Genomic DNA, 20,596 nt, shown 5'->3' with positions numbered 1-20,596 from the left:
AATAAAATATGTTACTGTGGAGACATTTTTCTTTGATATTCGATATTCGATTCGATATTCGGAAGGTGGATATTCGTATTCGATTCGTATTCGAAAAATTTATATTGCACACCCTCACACAAGAACTTAAAGGAGCACTGACACGAATTTAAAAAAAAATTCGGATTGTTGCTCTAAATAAAAATACTGGTCGAGAAACCTAAAGCGACTATTGTGGTGCCTGGGAATGCATCGTATATATTTTAATTAGCGCCACCTTAAAAAGACACTTTCGGTTTCGATATCGAGGGGGTGGCTTCTCAGTGTCGTTTCATAGCAGGTGACGTCACGGAGATACAGCAACTCGCGACGTACTAGCAGCAAATCCGTCATCTGCTCGTGGTGAACATAAACCCGATGAGTGAATTGTCGTCCAGTGACCTGACAGTGATTTCCACGATTTTAGGCTGCATGCAGGACGCAGAACTCGCAAACTCGGGGGAACTGTCTTGACTCGTCGGGATAATGTCCTTGCAGTGGGGCTGGCTTGCAGATGCTCAGCGACGAAAACTTCAAAGTCAAATTAAAATATTTTATTCGTGTTCTCCGACTCCAGTGTGTGGACAGCGTGGACACTGCATACCAACGAAGCAAAAGATGTCCCTTTGCGATGTCAAATCGTGTCACTACTCCTTTAATTATTACAAGAAGCCAAAATTCGCAGAGTTACCGACCCAGACATATAGGCTTTGAAGGAACGTTTAACGCCGAAAGATCAGTGACTGTCAGTGAGACGGGACTTGTGCTACGCGTGCTTTTGCTACCACTGCAATGAAAGATCTTCACGGAACGCACAGTTTAACGATGACATCTGAAAAGAAATCGACGTCATTAACCAGATCACTGCCACTACCGATGCACGTGTGTTCAAGTCACCGAGAGGTGTTGCTGTTTCGAACTCAATCGGTCTGAGGACGCGAAAACGAGCTCTCACGGCGCCGTCTCTTACAACGAGCATTCGGGTGCGCGCGCGCCTGCTCGATAGCCCCGCGCTCGTGGCCGCTGCAGTGACAATAATTTCAAAATTAACGTCTTCAGTGTTGTCGACACTTTTTTCGGTATGCTGGCCTTTTAATAAAAAAAATTCTAATGCCTGCATTTATACACTTGCTGGACAAGAAGTCGGAATTGCCACTCCTTGCCTAAGGGTCTTATTGGAGGGGCCGTAACTATTAGTGCAACGACATTATGCAACATGTTTTCAATGATTGTGAAAGCTGATGTGTAGGAGAATAAGTGGACAAGGTAAGAAATATAAAAAATGTTTTTTTTTTTTTATGTCGTCAGAAGTTTCCATTGTTCGGTGTTTTCTTGAAGTTAGCCCGATCATATCTCTTTACTGAAACGTTATATAATCATAAGATTCGGCAGTTCGGTAGATAAGCATGCGAAGAACGTAATGCGGAATTTTCGTCGCTCTGGTACAAGGCTTTTTGAGATAAGGGCGTTCAAAGTAAAGAAAATAACGTTCCCTGGGCCAATTTTGAGGTTTTTTATAAAAACATCTACACTACACATAAAAACTAAAAAAACCTGAGCAGAAGCAAAAACATGCATATATTTAGTTAAAGAATTTCAGCAACCTAACTTAATATATTTTGTGCAATTCATAACGAAAGTTGGCCAAAACAGCAGAGCGGATGAGCGCTCCACTCCACCTCTTCGTCATTATTGATTTCCTGTGCTTCGAGAAAATTTTTGGCGGCAAAACAAATTGCGGATCTCTTCTTTCCACTCATCAGGCAATAATATATAAAATTTTGAAATAAATTTGAGAGGTCGACCAGCCACCGTTTGTTCGATCTTACGTGGAATCACCCAGCATCTATTGAACGGCTTCTGTAGGATATGAATATTACTGTATAGAATTTCGCTGCCTCGTGTTCTCGTGCCAGCGTCATCGCGATACGACAATGAAGTCTTTACTATGGGCCACAGTTGTTAGCCTAATACAAATCACAACGTGGTGCCTTGCGAGACCAGAGAAGTTCTGTACGTATACTTCATGATCCAGGCATCATTATCCAATGTCCAGATAACAGAACTTATTTAACCCTCTCATTATTTTCTTTCGCTTTCGTTGGTGGTAGGGTTCGGCCAACCTAGGCGATAATGCCGGAAATTTCGTGGTACGCAAGAAAAAGACTGTTTTTGGAGGTTAATGCGCCAAGTTCTATCCTCGGCTATGACAAGTGCGAGCGGCATGGGTGCAGTTAGCTAAAAACAACGCGAAAAATTGAGCAGCGGGTTGTCTTACCAGAGAGTTCATGGTGAGAATGCCTGCGGTATCCACTGGTCCGGAGAACTGTGTGCTCTGGCGTGGCCGCGGTGTCCACTTATATCCCGTTCACTTCCCTTGGTTTTGCTGTTTGTGTTACACCACGGTGACGTATCCGCTAACGAAGTCAGTGTCAGCTTTATCTGCCGCCCTCAAATTCCGAACCGTTATCTTCGCTTTCACCCGCATGGACACAACAACGGAATGAAAGCAAAAATTTGCATAATGCCTTAGAGGAACGCTGATTCGGGTTGATTAGCCGGGCTTAACTTCCAAGCGGCCATTTTATGGTTCGACACTTCGGTGCGGCATTGGGGTGCTTCCCTGTCGTATTCCGCTTCCGCCTAAGAAAAAAAATTGACTTATCCTTTAACCACATAGGTTACATCTGCAGCTATTCCTGATGGTAATGCTCCATTCTTTCTTTCAGTTCCAAGATACGATAAGGAAGCTGCTTCCTGAACGCTATATGCACTATGGCAGCTGTGACATAGATGCGATATCGTAGCCAAATATAATATGAAGCATGGCCAATACGCCATTTTGGTAGCTATTATTTGATTCTATTTTTCCTGCAGGAACGCTGCGCTCCAGTTGTTTAATAGGAATTACTTGACATTGATTTTGTTATTTGAATGAAATCGATGTGCTTACCTTGTTTGAATTTCTTAATATTATTGGTTTAGAACGTAACACCACTACAGCAGTATTTAATACGCTGGAGTATATTAACACGAAAACCTGGTCACGTCTTACTATTCATTAGAATGATTCTGCATGATTTGAGAGTGAAATGCCCTTCCTTAGACGCTGATGGCCATGTGACTAATACTTTACCCAAAGCACCTGGGAAGTGACGTTTCATGAACTAAGATTTTCGTGAGCACTACACATCAACTTCACGGCTTTCAAATGAACCACAACAGGAACGTGATGGACACTTTGGCGAAAAAAATCGACTGAATGCACTCATCTGCAAACTATACCCACAGTAGCGCTGGCACAGCGAAAGCTTGTGAAATGTTAGGGCAGTGCTATAGGCTTGGTTCAGACTGCATGTAAGTTACGGCGTAAGAAATTTAATTGTCCTTAGAAAATGCTAAGAGTGACTTCGGCTATTGGCTGAGATGACATCGACATCACGGAGTAGACAAGCCGCATCTATGACTGCAGCATTTTTCCCGCGTAGGCGCCATTCCGGCAAGCATTCCACATTGCATACTGACGTATGCACTTTCGTCCACTCGCATGTCGAAGGAATGAAGTGCGTCAAACGAGCCTCGCAGCTTTCGCCGCGGTGCACGGAACTGCCGAGTCGAAGCTATAAACGTCTCTCCACAACAGAAGAGCCCGCATACGGTCTTTTTTTCCTTTTCTCTCACGGATAGCCCTTCGCATCCGGGTCCGATTGCGCTCTGCCTCGCATGCGTGCTGGTAACGCTGATCAGATATAATACACCGATCTATGCTTGAGCCAGCTAACAAACTTCGTCCCTAGTGTCCCATACTCCTTTCAGATCATTTGTACTCTATCTCTTTGCACTCAGCTGTTCAATCGAAAACCGTCTTTTACACTTAGCGGGCGCTGTGGATCACGTGATTCACGTCTTACGGCTAGTTTACCGAGAACGTAACACGTCTCATAATTTAGTGGTCGTCCTCAGAAGTCCCCTATGTCCACCGAGTCATCGGGGCATTCTCGGCGGGCCCTAAGTAGATCGAATACACCCGCGTATAAATGATATCTACCAAGGACGTCGAGAAGAAGACTTCCGTGGGCTTTATTGCGGGTGTGAAGATACAAATATTCATACCTGCAAAGCCTTCCGAGTAATAAACACGTCCTGCTCTGCTACACAAAGTTAAATAAAAAAAATCAACGCCAGTTCCACCCCAAGTGAAAGCAGTACGAACTGCAGAGCGTTGATTCGCGTGTGTCCTCCTTGTGTTTATCGTGTGTTTATCTAATCTATTCGGTTGTTTTGTATTCTTTTTTGTGTTATCTGCTCTCTGCGCCTCTTCTCTGTTCTTTTCGCGTGATTATGTGATATCTTATATCCTTTTCTGTTCTTTTCTGGTGATTATCTGATTTCTATGGTCTCCTGTCTTTTGCTTTTCTGCTGTTTGCTGCTCCGATCGCGGTACGTCTATCTCCTGGCGCTGGCGTTTCTCTGCCTCAGACAAACAAATGTACCTTTTGCCACTCTATCAAGCATGGCCAACATCGAGTACCTCATTCTGCGCACGTAAAAAAAAGTCGGCATGTTCACTAACTAAATACAAACCGTTTACTTGTCACAAAAAGCACTATTCTCTTAGTAAGTGAAGGCAGTAAAATGCAGGTTAGTGAAATAGCAGGTTAGCAGTCATAGAATTTAAAATAATGATCGATGTTTTGAGCCCTGTATCACGCACGCTACTGTTTACATGTATGTGTGCCATCGCGCAGCACGAAACTGTCATTCTAACATAATCAAGAAAATTAAACTTTGTCTAAACTTTGTATAAGACTGTTAACTTTACGGAATAATATACTACGGCATCTACGAAGCATCTGGCAACACAGGTGGCTTAGCAGTTACCCAGTAAAAACACCCAGAAAGCCTCCCTGGTTAGTAACGGCAAAATTTACAAGCTGTAGAAGCTGCTGGCTAGTAGAGAGATGCCACGAAGGTAGTAAAATACGCTCGAAACCGCTAAATGCGTGCATTTCTTAACTGTTTACTGATTTTCTTAATGTTTTACACTGTCCTGCCCATCATCATTATTGAAAGAACAACGCGATTTTTGTACATCCCGATTTGGAAGCGGTACAAATCGACATACTCGAGTACTCCCATCAACTTGTCATATTAGCCCACTTCGGAATTAGTAGCGGCTTGGCGCGAGTGATTTAGTGTGCCCCTACCACCCCTCCCCCTCTCCCACACTTTTTCTCTGTGATCGTCGGTCCTCTCTTTCCGTAATAAATGAGTTTATCTATCTATCAGTTAGCCCGTCGGCGATGCTGACGTTCTCGGGCAAGCGTGCGCTAGCGTTCAAAACGAGCGCCCTGCTCGGATTATGTGTATCAAACGTAGGACCTGCGTGACGCCATCTCGGGACATGAGACAGCGTGACAACAATGCGAGACATGAGACGACGAGAGGGTGGTCCTTTAGACTGCTCCGCAGTTAACTACATGACCCACACTTTGCCGCCACCTGCGAAGCCTAATTTCTCTCGCGAACTTGATCAGTGGCAGTGTAGCCTTCTTCTCGTCAGCTGCTACCCATTCAAGACAGAACGCTCAGAATCGGGAATGGACGGAAGGATGGATGAATGCCTCAGAGCTTCCTTGCTGAATGATCTTCGTCGGATCCTATGCAGAGACCGGGAGCGTGGCCTGTCGGTTCCTGGTTTTTGATCAGCCGCATGAAACATGACAGTTCTAGCAAATGAAGCACTTGATCGCCCACAAAGAGGGATGGCCCAAGAACTGGGTGGCAGGATGTTTAAGGTGAAGGCCGCTGAACCAAAAGCAAACTGTAAATTTAGATTAAAGATGAAACATTGAATAAATGGAAATGATCAATGAGCAAGTGGCCAAACTATTATTGGGGCTTTTCCACACAAAAAAATGAAGGATTTCGAACTAAGAATATGAATAGATTAGGAAAAGACTAACACAGTAATCTTTTTGTTTCACTGTGTAATTGAACACAGCAGAGCAGACATCCCTGTGTCTATAACCAAATGAAGCGCCGCCAAATGATAAAATTACTGCAACATTTACTGCTTATCCTAACTTCTGAAGAGGAGCTACAAGGTATATTTTTCTCTTATTAGAATATCGATGACAAAAGAAAAGAAAATGCTTTATTGTTTCAATTTCGTTGCAAAACACCCATGAAGGGGACGCCTTGAGTCCAGCTTTACCTAGGTAATAACTGAATTGCGAAATTCTACAGCGCACTATTGTGTAAGAAACTTCAAACTGGCGAGATACACGCCACTGTTTATTTCTACAATATCTTAGATGTGCTAGGTCTTTAAATTTATCCAATGATAATTTGCCTATTTTATTGTGCAAACAACCACTGCTGAACCTTAGCGCTGTCGCGTAAGCTGTATCTGGCAAAATTGGGATGAGGGGTCCACTCAGGTATAGTGTGACTAATGAGTCCGTCATTTCGTTCAAATATAATCCTCGGTGACCTGGTGCCCATAGCAACTGAATTTTTCGGAAGTTTGGCGCTATTAGATGACGAATCATATTAGTGAGTGTTAAATTTGTTGCCGCAGAAAGAGCAGTACACACTGAGAGAGTATCTGAAATCATCACTGCTGCTGATTCGCTTGACAGGAAATGGCGTCGTGCTAGAACGAAGATCCATTAATTCTGCAATGAATATATGTGTATAATCTGGAAGTCGAACTGAAAAAGACCAGTCAAGACAAGGATAGAAGATGCCGACCCCAGCCTTTTCCTTTGATACTGATGCATCAGTCGCAATTATATCGCTCATTTTCAGGTGAGGTACGTAATCTTCCAACGGATTATTTAGATACCGAAATGGCATTTGTTTCGTATTACAAGGAAAAATATTGTCAAATTCCATGGGAAGGATTGGATTGGGTTTACCGCTTGAGCTAGTATGTTTAAGTTTTACACTCAGTGGTTCTAACAGAGCTTGTACAAATATAGCCTGTAGGGTATGTAGTCGCGGCCATTGTGTTTCAAATAGTAAGCTCTGTTCGTTAATGAAAACGTAAAATGAACGTCTGTAAGGCGAATTGTATATTTTTAAGAATGTTTGAATAGTAAGTATTCTGCATATATTTAACAAAGATTATAGTCGCGCTTCCGTATACAACACATTGTTTGCAACGAACTTTGGAAGTCCAAGGCACGAGCGCATAGTTTCCCTTTCCAATAGTACTAGGAGTCTCATTTTATAAGCTGCGGCTGCCGGAAAATAAAACGCACCCGAATTCCGTGATAGGCCGCAGATACAGTTTATAAATCATTATCAGTGTATCTCTTCTCAACCCTTTCCTATGGTTTCCGAGCTTCCGTAGCCACCCCATGGCGCGTGTTGCCTTAGAGCACACTTCTTCAATGTGACTTCTCCCATTTATTGTTCCATTTACATGATGCCCAAGTATTTAAAGGAATCTGCCTTTGGAATAAACTCTTGAAGATAAATCAGCGAGATGTTGACAGGCTCCTTAAAAGAGAACGCCAGAAGCGTGCTTTTTCTTACGGTCAGCGTCATATGAATAATTTGAAGCCATGCTTGTAGCGTATTTATATAATTTTATAATGTCTGATATAGTGAGTGCAGATCGTTATTTGTCGCGAAGAAAGCAATATCATCTGCACACGTATAATCCTGATGGGAAAGAATGAAGCTTAGGAATGTGTTAAACAATACTGGCAACAGCACGGCCCCCTGTGGTACGCCACGTTTCTGCCTATATTTATTAGATGAGCAACCGCCTTTAAATCAATAGAATTCCCTTTCTTTTAAAAAATCTGATACTCACGCTATTATGTAGTTTCGAAAGCGATAATGTTCCACCTGTTTTATTAGTATTGAATGTTCAACATTATCGTACGCCTTAACTAAATCCAATTTAACTAACTCACAGTGTTCTCGCCGACGCCGAGCCAGCTGTACGCGACTCTCTAAATGAACATGTGATCGCCATATTGAGCATCCAGATCTAAAGCCAATTTGATTAGAGCTTGATCATCTATATATTTCATTAACCGGACATTCAAAACTCTTTCTACGAGTTTAACCTGATTATACGTGAGTGGGATTGGCCTTATATTGTCAAGGACCAATCTCATTCCTCGTTTTTAAGTAGTGGAATTACTTTGCAAAGCTTCCAATCTGCAAGTATACAAGCATTTCTCAAAGAACAATTGACCATATTAAGGATTTCATTTGGAGATATTTCAGACATTACTTTTATCATTGTAGAGGTCACCCCGTCTGGTCCAGGGGCTACAGGAGCTAAATACCTTATTACATCTGTCAGTTCTGTTATAGTAACCTCATTGAAGTCATCACTTGCAATAGGATTCACAATGTGCTTTGGCATACTTGACATGAATCTATCTTCTAATCCTTTAGCAATGTTTTCTAATAACTCCGAGAGTTCATGGAGTGAAAGAATTGAAGAATCAATATTTTGCGACGGTGGTATCAACTTTCGAGGACGCAACAATCTAAAAAAGCGCTTTTTTTATTTTAAACCGTAGATAACTAAATTTGTTAATATCGTCGTCATATTTTGCTTTGCGCATTGTGCGTTTGAAATCTGCTGCTATGAATGTATAAACACACCAATTTCTGGGGCATTGGTTGACTAGAAGTTGTTTCCAGCAGCTTTGCGTTTTCTATATCCCCTCATACATTCTACATTCCCCCATGGACTAAAAGACCCTCCTGTGCCCGAGTTTAATTTAAAAGCTTAGATTCTTAACGATCTTTTCAATACCACACACACGCTCATAGCCCTAATATATTTCTGCACGTCTTTGCGAGGGACCAAAGTAGCCTTGACGTCTTTTTGTAATTTTACAAAATTGACGAATGAGCCAACTTTGTAGGCGAAAAATATCCTCGGGAAGTTAGTTTCAAAAACTAGTGGGCAGGTGATCACTACTTTAGCGCAGTCTAATCTATTCCACGAGGATATACTTAGGGAGGAGCGGGAAAATGTCAAGTCTATAACCGGTTTACACTGATCTCTAACAAAAATAGCAGCGCGTGAATTCAAACAAGACAGTTTATTGTCAAGAGCCCATTCCCATAAGCGTCTTCCATTTAAATCTGTTCTGAAACCCTAGCACACGTGGTGTGAATTCAAGTCCCCAATCAGCAATATATCCTTTCTGTAGGAAGCTAACACGACGTCTAGTTAGTTCGTGTCCAGTACTCCGGCCGGGAAATATACATTAACAAAAGTAAAAGGTGAACAGTCTGGTAATGTTATGTCTAATGCTAGAATTCAACAGTCAGTAGCCATACACTGATAACATATCTAGGCTCTGTGGCTAAACTTAGTTGATGTCAAGAATGCATGTCCACCTCCTAAGCCAGGTTGATCCGAATGAAATAGTCGATAATTTTTTCGGTAAAATTTCTGACCGTTTCTAAACAATGTTTCTTGAAAAGCAATTATGTCTGGGGAAAGTTGCGAAGAAATATATGATAAATCCGTGGCTGCCGTAACAATCAATCGGCGATTCTACTGTTCTTTGTTTATGGAGCCTATTTTAATGCTAGAAGAGTAGCAGAAACTGCTTGATCCAAAATATCATTTTTAAAGAAGTCTTTTTTTGGAGAGGTTCCCTAAGAAGTCTTTCTTTGATAGGTACTTCTTCGATTTCGACTTATTGGTAGGCATTTTTGAAGGGGAGACCTGGAACGCATTAGTGTATTTTGAGTCCGTGTCCATATCTGCAATGTCTTCAGAATCATATGTTAGGGGTTCGGGATCAGCCTGTTCCGCGTTTTTGGAAGGTCCCGCTTGAGGAGAGACAGATCGCTGATGTGCTGTCGATTTTTCTTCTCCGTACGCTTTGGAATAGCCAATGTCTTAGAACCCTGATCTTGGGTAGACGCTGCACCAAAGATTTGTGTAAGCTAATTTGCTGAACGGAACCATTATGATGATGATATACTGGGATGATTGGCTCGGAACCAACGGCCTCCGAGGTGATCCTTTGTTTCGTCACTGTTGATTAGCAATACGCACTACCGGAGCATTGCCAAGGTTCGGGCTGAATCAAAAGAATGGACTGGAAATTAAATGTATTACTTGGGTTCTTTATCTTTTTTATCATTTTTCGTAAAAAAAAACACTATGTGCTTTCACTTTTACAGCGACGCTGTCTTAGTCAACCCTGTGCCATTGACGTCGTTGGCGTAACGCTGGTCACGTGACCTGAGCGGCGAGAGGGAGGCTCGGAGGAAAATCGGGGAATAATGAGGCGCTAAATGTAGATCAGTGAGTGGCTTTAGCGCCAAAGAAATGTGATTAAGTAAATGGAAATCTTTGTGTGAACCTCTTGCGTCTCATTTCCCTAGTTTGTGCGGGGGATTCAAAAAAAAAAAGGACTACCGGTAGCACGCCGTGAAAACCGTCGACCCGTAACCAATTTGGTGATTAACCAATCGCAACCAATCGTAACCTAAGTCGGGAGAAAGCACTGGAAAGCAAATGTATTATTTGAGTGCTATCTTTTCCTATTTCTTTCCCAAAAGAGCAATAACTTAGTGGGTGCTCTCACTTTTTATCATGAAATCAGCGGCAAACTGGGGAGCTCGTAATAGACGTTGACGGAATGAGGTAACTAGGCACAACTTAGCACCCCTTCATTTACGCACACGTCCACACACGCTTATACTCAAGAACATGCCTTCCAAACAGCGCGAGGGCGCTGTTCGTGGGGTGGGGTCGTGTGTTGATCGGCTTGTTTGGAACTAACCCTATAGCAAGTTTTATTACGATGTAGACGATTCCGTCAGTTTTTTTGATCCTCATATACCCGCACAACATCCAATAATATTTGTTCAAATTGATGGACATGCAAACTCCTCTCATCTGGGACGCGTGGGTTGCGTCGTCGGGCGCGATACCAGAGTGCGTTACAGCAGCTCTATGGTGTTATCGATGGATCGGGAAGTTTGTGCTTCGGGGTAGATGCGGTACGTGTTACACGTTTTCCTGTTCTTTCTGGAGTATGCCCTTCTTACTATCCTATGGTGCTGCGTAACCAGTCGTTCAAAGTTATCTCGCATTCATTTGTCCCTTTGTACCGCTAAATGTATGCAGTCTTCCTTTCTTCCCATGGGGCCATTCTCAGTCGTGAGTATAGGTTCTCTTACAAAACAAAGACGTCAGCGTTTGCTATTTCAGCCACCACTGCAGTAGCAGGGCAGCACACAGCATTGAAAGAAAAATATGCTGAGCTTGCACTAGTGGCGTAAAGCCCGAACCAACAGCGGCGCTAGTGTTCGATATAGCTTCTTCTAAGCTTTTGCTAGAGATGCTAAGTTTTGCTAGTAGTACTAAGTATGACTAGGCTTGGTTATTATCCTGTTTCGGTCAGTTCACCATACTATGCACGTGTTACGTGGTTTTGGCGGGAACAGGTCACGTGACAAGCTGTTGCGTGATGTGATTTTAGTCACGTGACAAGCTGTTACGAAGTTTTTGGTGGGAACATGCCACGTGACTAGTTGTTACATGATTTTATTCACGTGACTAGTTAGTGATACGTGATTTTTAGTGTAGTGGCTAGATGTTCCGTGATGTTACGTGATTTTACTCACGTGACAAGATGTTACGTGTTGTTTCGTGATTTTAGTCACGTAACAAGCTTTTACGTGATTTTTGGCGGGTACATGTCACGCGACTAGCTGTTAGGTGATGTTACGTGATTTTCTTCACGTGACTAGCTCTTACGTGACGTTCCTTGATTTTAGTCACTTGACTAGTTGTTAGGGGATGTTACGTGATTTTTGTCACGTGGCTAGTTGTTATGTGATGCGTGATGTTTAGTAACGTGAGTAGTTGTTACCTGATGATACGTAATTTACGTGTATAGCCACCTGATGTCACGTTATGTTTAGTCACGTGACTAGTTACGTGATGCTACGTAATTTTAGTCACGTGGCTAGAGGTTAATTTAGTCACTTGACTAGTTACGCGATGTTACGTAATTTTAGTCACGTGAGTAGTTCTTACGTTATGTCACTTGATTTTTAGTAAGTGACTAGTTGTCACGTGATGCTACGTGATTTTGGTCCCGTGACTAGTGGTCACGTAATGTTTAGTCACGTAACAGACACGCTCATCATAGTTATTGCATTCCACGCCGCAAAAATCGGCGCACGTGTTGCGGGAGCGAGGCAGAAGATGAAGGGGACAAGGATGAAGAGAGGATGAAGCATGCGCGTCCCGGTTCATGATGATGATAATTTCTGTTCGCACAAACCGACACAACGAAAAGCTTAAACAGCTACGTTGTTAAAAATGATCAATAAACTGAGTATGTTAGTTGTCTTAGCAAAACAATAGCTCAGCAATGCCATTTGTCATAAGGGGTTAACAACTCGCCTTTTCGCACATGGGACTCTTGTAAAAGTGTGAACCAAATCCGCCGCAGCGAGGACACATCACGCTGACTTTGTGCAGACGTTCTATACCGTTACGACTAGCAAGTTATTCCAATGGCTAACTTAATGCCGTTGCTTTGTCGTTGCAATCGTATCGTCGCCCATATCTGGCGAGTGAATGCGTGCCCACGTATCCACGACACACAGCAGTGCACCGCATATCCTGAACATGCATTCCAAACGGAGTTTAGAAGTTCGGTAGAGGTTGTCTTGAGGTAATTGTCATAGGTACCCAGATGTTTTTAAAGTGTGCTTCAGGGGGTTGCAGGCTACCTTCTGGCTTTTGCGCTATGCGATATCACAATGGCTGTGCGACTGTACTCAACGAGCAGAATTTTCCAAAGCTACGCGAAGTGTCGATGAAAACGCTAAGAGATGATCGTGTACTAGCGTGTTTATCTTTCGCAAAAGTGAGAAATAAATAATAAAGCAGCACAGAAAACAGTTATAAGGTCAATGCGCGTTATTGTAGAATATAGGGAGAGCAGAGAACGAACGCAAAACAAACCGGATAATTACTCATATTTTCTTTATTAGCAATTAGACACCCTGTACCTGCGACGTCATGTGATGGTATAGCTATGTACACTGCGCAATAGCGACAACTGCACCGTATTGGCTGAATGCCGGATCCAGTATCATTCGATCTTCTGCGGCTTCTCGGGGCGACTATGTCGATGTATGGTATGATGACTTGCGCCACGAATCCGCCAGGAAGCCTTGCCTAGCCCTTGTAGCCGTATCCGCCGTACTTGAGGCCACCACCATATCCGAGTCCACCGTACTTCAGGCCACCACCGTATCCGAGTCTACCTCCGTAGCCAAGGCCGCCACCGTATCCTCCACCGTAACCGAGACCTCCGCCGACACCTCCGAGACCGCTGTGAGCCACGAGAGCGCCTCCACTGTGGACCTTGTTAACGTGATGCACCGTCCTGACGAGGAACGCCGGCCCCGCAACAGCTCTGGCGAATCCAGGACCTCCTCTGAGCAAGACCACGCTGCTCCCAACTCCAACTCTTCCTCCTCCGGCTCCGAGACCTCCACCGTAGCCTAGGCCGCCCCCGTAACCTCCGTAGCCTAGGCCGCCTCCGTAACCTCCGTATCCAACTCCAAGCCCACCGGCCATGGCACAAACCACCAGAGAGGAGCCTAGGGTGAAGAGAACCTGTGGCAAGCACCGAAGCGAGCATGAAGACACGGTTAGTGATACGAAAAGCAGTCGTGGAATGTTAGGGTGTAAAACACGTGAGTAAACATTGAAACCACAAAAATAGGAGATTGAAGACGCGTTTTTTAAATAGAATGCTCCCTCATGCAAACTTCGAGTGAAGGTGGCATGCATGGAAAACCTGTGGGAGCGGGCTAGTTGGTATTCCATAATGCTAAAACTTTAGCGCAAAAAGTGCACAGCGTGTGTGTTGCTTTAATAAACGATAGTTGTGTGTGTTGCTTTAGTAAACGATAGTTGAAAGTTAGCGCTTGTCCTCATCGTTTCGTTGTGCGCTGTGCACTTTTCGCGCTAAAGTTTTAGCATTATGGCATACATGGCCCTGATGACCCCGGCTGTTTCCATAACTGTGTTTGTTTAGAAGTTTTGTTTAAACAATCTGGCCATTAAAAAAGTTTTCTGCGATTGCAGGCGTCGCAGTAGTGCCCTTGTAAGTACCCACAATTCTGCTCAGAAACAATGAAGAAAGATATTTTACAGTAAGTTTAAGTGAAAGTACAGACGAAACTCTAAATGCGCGTCGAAGGTGCTCGACCTCCCCATGAATTCTTCGGGTTCATTTAGTCCTAAAATGCATGGATAAACAGTTTCGACTTGCAACACGTCATGATTACTTTCCAAGAGATTTCGGCAGACAGTTCATTTGGCTGTCTGCCGGAGCCTTTTGTTAAAATAGAAAAAAGAATGTTCCATTGCAAAAATAATTACTGGGGCCAGAACGATGCTGTGACAGTAAAACGCCTCTGAATTAGAATTTAGGACCGTGAGGTGTCGTATACCCCAGCAGCTTTCCCAAGAAATGACAGTAGAGTAGGTTTGCTGGCAAACGGCTTAGGCCCACCTCCCGGCGGGTAATTTGGCAGTGTTTCGTACAAAATTGTCTTTCATTATCCCCGTCTTCGAGGTGCTTAGAGACGCTAAGATATTCTTTATTAATTCCGACTAATACAGGCTGCAGAATCTTCGGTTCGTAAATGTGCTCGTGATAAGCGAAAATTGCACTGATTTGCCTAAACACTCATCACAAATGAAAACAGCGAATGACGCTGCCGACGTCTGAAAATCAAATCTCTCTTAGCAGCCGTACTCTGGCGAATTGGCAATGCCATCCTATCCACTGAATCGTATGTGCACACATATGAATATTACTGTAGAGAAATTCGCTGCTTCATATATTCCCCTGCGAGAGCGCACTCTGATACTAGAAGGGAGACCTGACTGCTGGTACAAGCGTTACCTGAATACACGTCACAACGTGGTGAGTTACATGGCCATGGAAGTTCAGTACGTGCACTTCAGAATCCAAGAATCAGTGTTTAGTATCTAAATAACATAAATTCTTTACCCCCACCCCCGTATTTTTCTTTGGCTCGCATTCTCTATTTCACCGCTCATTCAAGATACGCAGTTAGAACACAGCGAGTCTGAAAGTCCACATTTGCCAAGACTTTTGTCCTTGATTAAGACTTGCCATCAATTAGCCAACTCGTAGGCTTTCAGAACTTATGCTATATATCGAAAGCGTGAAAGATAAAGATCACAGGCGCCCTTGTACACGAAAAAAACGTTTACACTAGAACTGATCGTAGCAGCGAATCGCAACCAATCCGGTTCTATCCTACGCCACGGCAAGTACAAGCAGCATGCGTACAATTAGCTGGAGCCAACGTGAAAAATCGTGCAGCGCACTGTCTTACCAGAGAGTTCATGGTGAGAATACTTGAGGTATCCACTGGTCCCGGAGAACTGTGTGCTCTGGAGTGGCCACGGTGGCCCCTTATATACCCGTACCCCTGCCTCGGTCTTTGCGGTTTGTGTTACACCATCGTGACGTATCCGCTAACGAAGTCAGGTCATCTCTATTTACCGCCCTCAAATTCTGAAACCGTTATCTTCGCTTTCGCCCGCATGGCCACAACAACGGAATGAAACAAATAATTTACATAATGCCTTACAGGATAGCTGATTCGGGTTGATTAGCCGGGCTTTACTTTCGAGCGGCCATTTTATAGTTCGACACTTCGGTGCGGTACTCGGGGTGCTTCCCTGTCGCATTCCGCTTCCGCCTAGGAAAAAAAAATTGGAACGTTATCCTTTAACCACATAGGTTACACCTGCAGCTATTCCTGATGGCAACACTCTCTCCTTCCTTTCTGTTCCAAGATACGGTAAGGAAGCTGCTTGCTGAATACTTATGCCCACTCTGGCAGCTGTGACAGTAGATGCGATAACCTAGCACAAATATAGTTGTAAAACATGGCCAATACGCAGCACTTATGACGACTGTGGTAGCTTCTTTTTCAGAGAAACGCTGCATTCCCAGTTTGTTTAGTAGGAAATATTTTACAATTTTTTTGGTTCCTTGAATCTAATCCAGGCGCTTACTTTGTTTCAGTTTTTAACATCATGGGTTTAGAACGTAAAACTCCCACAATTCTTAATACGCTGGAGTTTATTAGCACGAAGGACGCGGCCACGTCTTGCTACTCAGTATAATAATCCTGCATGTTTTCAGAGTGAAATATACTTGCCTTAGAAGCTGATGGCCATGCGACTAAAACATTAGCCACCTGGTAAGTGACGTTTTGTGAACTAAGATTTTCGTGAGCACTACACATCAACTTCACGGCTTTCAGATGAACAGCAACAGGGACGTGATGAACACCTTGGCGAAAAAAAAAAAAACGACTGAATTCCCTGGTCTGCAAACTAAGCCTGCAGAATCACTGGCGCAGCGGGAGGTTATTGAATCTTCAGCCAGTACTATAGGCCTTGTTCAGACCGCATGTAAGTTCCGCCGTAACGAATTTAATTGTCCTTAGAAAATGCTAACAGTGCCTTCGGCTATTGGCTGAGATGACATCGACATTATTGAGTACACAAACTGCGTTTTGACAGCAACACCTTGCTCGTGAAGACGTCTCTCCGGCAAGCATTCCGCATTCCGTACTAAAGGACGCACTTTCGTCCACTCACACGCGGAAGGGGTAAAGAACGTCAAACGAGCCTTGCAGCTTCCGCCGCGGTGCACGGAACTGCCGAGTCGAAGCTATAACCGTCTCTCCGCAAGTGAAGAGCCAGCATACGGTCTTTTTTTCTTTTTCTCTCCCGGATAGCGCTTCGCATCCGGGTCCGATAGCGCTCTGTTCGTATGCGTGCTGGTAACGCTGATCAGATGTAATACACTGATCTATGCTTGCGCCAGCTAACAATTTCGTCCCTAGTATCCATAATCCTTCCTGGTCGTTTGTATTCCATCTCTTTGCACTGCTTGCTCAGTCAAAAAGCGGTCTTTTACACTTAGCGGGTGCTGTGGATCACGTCTGGCGCTCCAGTTTTCCGATAACGTAACGCCTCTCGTAATTATGTGGACGTCCCCCGGGAGTCCCCTTTGTCCTCCGAGTCATCGGAACGTTCTTGATGGGCCCTAAGTACACCGAAAGCACCACGCGTCTAAATGACATACCAAGGACGTCGTGAAGAAGTCTTATGAGAGCTTTATTGCGCGTGTGAAGATACAAAAGATAGGAACCTTCAGACCCGCAACGCCTTCCGAGTAATATACCCGTCCTATTCTGTGACACAAAAGTTAAGTTGAAAAACAACATGGTTGATCCCTCCGCCATACGAATCGGTAAAACACGAAAGTGAATCGTGTCCTCACAGAAGTGATACAAGAATACAAGTGATACGTCGCATGTGATAAATACAGATTCAGAAGGAGGTCTCAAAGACGCGAGACTGAATGAGACCTCCTATAAACTCATACCTCAGTTATACAGCGCCGTTGTAGACAGTGGGACAGATTAGAAAAAATAAGTTATACAAAATACACAGAGAGAGAACAACTTGCCGGCAGAATCGATTAGGCTCCCTCCACAGATAAGCACGGAAAAGAAAAACGAAGATACAATAAATTACAATAACAGTTTCTCTGAATAATATAAAGCATTATGAATTTAGTAAGTGCGAACTCAAGGCTATTTTGAACATTTCGAGGAATTCATTCTTGATATACAGGGGCAAGAAATTCCACAAGGATACAGATGAAAATTTTCTGGTAAATTTGCCATAATTAGTCCTGGGTTTGTGTAATAGTAAATTATTAGTATTTGCAAAAGGTAGTGGAAGTAGTGGAATGTTTCTTGTACATTGATATAAGAGAGCTTGCACAATGTCTATTGGTTTTTGGTAAATACAGCACCACTTGATGTAATGCGACGTGCATCCTCTCCCCTCTGGTCTGGCGGTGATTTCTAACAGGGCGAGCGATGAACGTGGTGTGACAGCTATGCGAGCGTCGGAGAGCTATTTTTAAGTAAGGGTGGATGCTATGAGCGAGAATTGGGCTAAAGCCGCCACCAGGCGGTGTCTTAAGGCGTTGACAAAAATACACTACTCCTTTTGGAAACGCGCCGACTGCCAGAGCTAACCGCGGAGGCCACGCATTAGTTCACTCTACCGTTTCCAGACGGCGACACCATCCGCGAACCATGATCACTGTGCGAGAAAAGAGTGAAATATAAAATGCGCGTTTGTGGAGCCGCCTTCATGTGTTCGACGCTAGCGCAGTGGGTTAGGCACCCCCAAGCTATATTCGCCGACCGAGAGGTTGTGGATTCAAGTACGGTCAACGGAAGGTTTTCCTCTATTTTTCTTTCTTTGCCATGTCATCGTGTGCATTTTGTTGGCGTATTTCCGTGGCGGAAATACGTCATTGAAGTCTTGGTGGACACCGGCATAGAACAATTCCGTGTTAAAAAATCAAAGCCACTTCCACCCCAAGTGAAAGCTGCACGAACTGTGGAGCATTGATTCTTCTGTGCTTCCCTTGTGTTTACCTTCTATTTATCTGTTCTTTTACAGCGAAAGCTGTTATGAGATCATTTCACCGGCCGTTTTTGGTGCCGTAGTTGTCCGCCGCCGCCGCCGCCGCCGCCGCCGGTGTCCGTAACCAGTATCGCTCGAAATAAGAAAAAAAACTAAATAAGAAAAAAATTCCAGGATGGAACGAGGTTCGAACCTGGGCCCTCTGCGTGGGAGCCCAGTATTCAACCTCTGAGCCATGCCGGTGCTCGAAACTGCTTTGCAAAACGGTCCTATACAGGCTTCATGTCGGGAAGGAACCACATTATCATATGCAATATAGCGTGGTAAAAGAGTCGAATAAGCACCAAGCGTCGCACAACGCGAATTCTGTAACCAGGCGTCACGCAATGCGAATTGCGCAACGAGTAGGTTGTTGAATGCTTCCAACCCATTACAAAGAGCTCTGCCATAATTCTTCATCGTCATCATGTACAGCATCAACAAAGTGCGCATAATGCCTTACATGCGTTTAGCAGGTACCACGGCTGTCTGTAGAATGACGAAAAATGGCACAGTGCCTACTGCCCTACTTCTCAAAAATTACAATGATTTATAGCGTAGTGGGTTCCTCGCAAGTGCACTTCTGTTGGTTGCCAAGGAAGCCCATAAGGCTCCGATGATCCATTTCCTCAGGGTCTCAATAGTCAATTCTCTCTCTCTCTCTCGCTCTACGTTTCTCCGGTTAAGGTATGTTATAAAGCGTGGTGGGACAGTTAAATAACGACCGGGCGTCACACAATATGCATTACGCAACTAGTGGATCGTTTAAAGCTTCCAACCCATTACAAAGGGCGCAACCATGATTATTCATCGTCATCAACCGCCGCATCAACAAACTGCACATAATCGCTTACGTATGGTACCTCGCTTCTCCGCAGAACAACGAATAATGTCGTGCTGGGTGCTTCCCAACTTCCCAAAAATTACGCTTTGTGGCGTAGTGGGTACGTTGCTAATGTACCTGTATTAGTAGCCACAGGAGAGTTTATAACGGGCTCTAGAAATGCCGCTCTTCCAGCTTTCGCTGTGACTGTGCTGCGCTTTCCGCGCAGGCCTGGCGTTTTTTTCTGTTATTCTGTGTTTTTTTCTAGTGTTTATCAGCTATTTTCTGCTCGTTAATGTTCTTTTCTCGCATAGGCGATATTTTATGCCCTTTTGTGTTCATTTCTTGTGATTACGTAATTTGTTAAGCGATGATCTATTTTCTGTTCTATGGTCTCATTTCTACTGTTTCTCTGGTGTTTTATGCTCCCAGTACGGTGCGTCTAACATCAGGCGCTGGCGTTTCTCCCCTGCTACTTTCCGTGTCTAACTCCCGACGCTGGCAGTTCGTTGGCTCGGACAGACAAATTAGCCCGTCGGCGATGCTGACGTTCTCGGGCAAGCGTGCGCTGGCGTTCAAAAGGTGCAGCCTGCTCGGCTTGTGTGTATCAAACGTGGGTCCTGCGTGACGCCATCTCGGGACATGAGACAGCGTGACAACAATGCGAGACATGAGACGACGAGAGGGTGGTCCTTTAGACTGCTCCGTAGTTGAAAGACTACGTGACCCGCACTTGGCCTTCACCTACAAAGCCCGATTTCTCTCGCGAACTTGAGCAGTGGTAATATGGCCTTCTTCCCGTCAGCTGCTACCCATGCAACACAGAACGCTCAGAATCGAGAATAGACAGCAGGATGGATGAATGCCTCACCGCTTCTTTGCTGAATGATTCTCCTCGGATCCTATGCAGAAGCCGGGAGCGTGGCCTGTGGGATCCTGGTTTGGCGTCAGCCGTATCAGATATGAAAATTTTTGCAAATGAAGCGCTTGCTTTGCTTTGCTTTGCTTTTCTTTTGCTTTGCCTTGCTTTGTCTTGCCTTGCCTTGCTTTGCCTTGCCTTGCTTTGTTTTGCCTTGCCTTGCCTTGCTTTGCTTTGCTTTGCTTTCCCTTGCTTTGCTTTGCTTTGCTTTTGCTTTTGCTTTTGCCTTGCCTTGCCTTGCCTTGATTTGCATTGC

At 44.2% G+C, this 20,596-nt stretch overlaps 1 protein-coding gene across 7 annotated transcripts in view; it reads right to left on the bottom strand.

Annotated features, from left to right (window-relative positions):
• Nucleotides 1–20,596, bottom strand: part of LOC119402144 (acanthoscurrin-2-like) — a 52,381-nt gene that overhangs the window by 15,521 nt on the left and 16,264 nt on the right. The window contains exon 3 of one of the 7 annotated variants that reach the window (XM_049418522.1): nt 13,369–13,539. The exons of 2 other annotated variants lie outside the window; for them this stretch is intronic. In XM_049418522.1, the coding sequence (XP_049274479.1) occupies nt 13,369–13,539 (171 nt within the window). Of the gene's footprint in view, nt 1–2,296; nt 2,333–13,038; nt 13,588–15,426; nt 15,532–20,596 lie in introns of those variants that run through there. 4 more of the 7 variants (XM_049418519.1, XM_049418518.1, XM_049418523.1 and 1 more) reach the window with 4 other exon arrangements.

Source organism: Rhipicephalus sanguineus, chromosome 8, assembly GCF_013339695.2.
Source record: "Rhipicephalus sanguineus isolate Rsan-2018 chromosome 8, BIME_Rsan_1.4, whole genome shotgun sequence".
In the NCBI taxonomy this organism is placed as follows: domain Eukaryota; kingdom Metazoa; phylum Arthropoda; class Arachnida; order Ixodida; family Ixodidae; genus Rhipicephalus; species Rhipicephalus sanguineus.
Note: the sequence above shows the minus strand (reverse complement) of the source record. Positions and strands in the feature narration are given on the sequence as shown.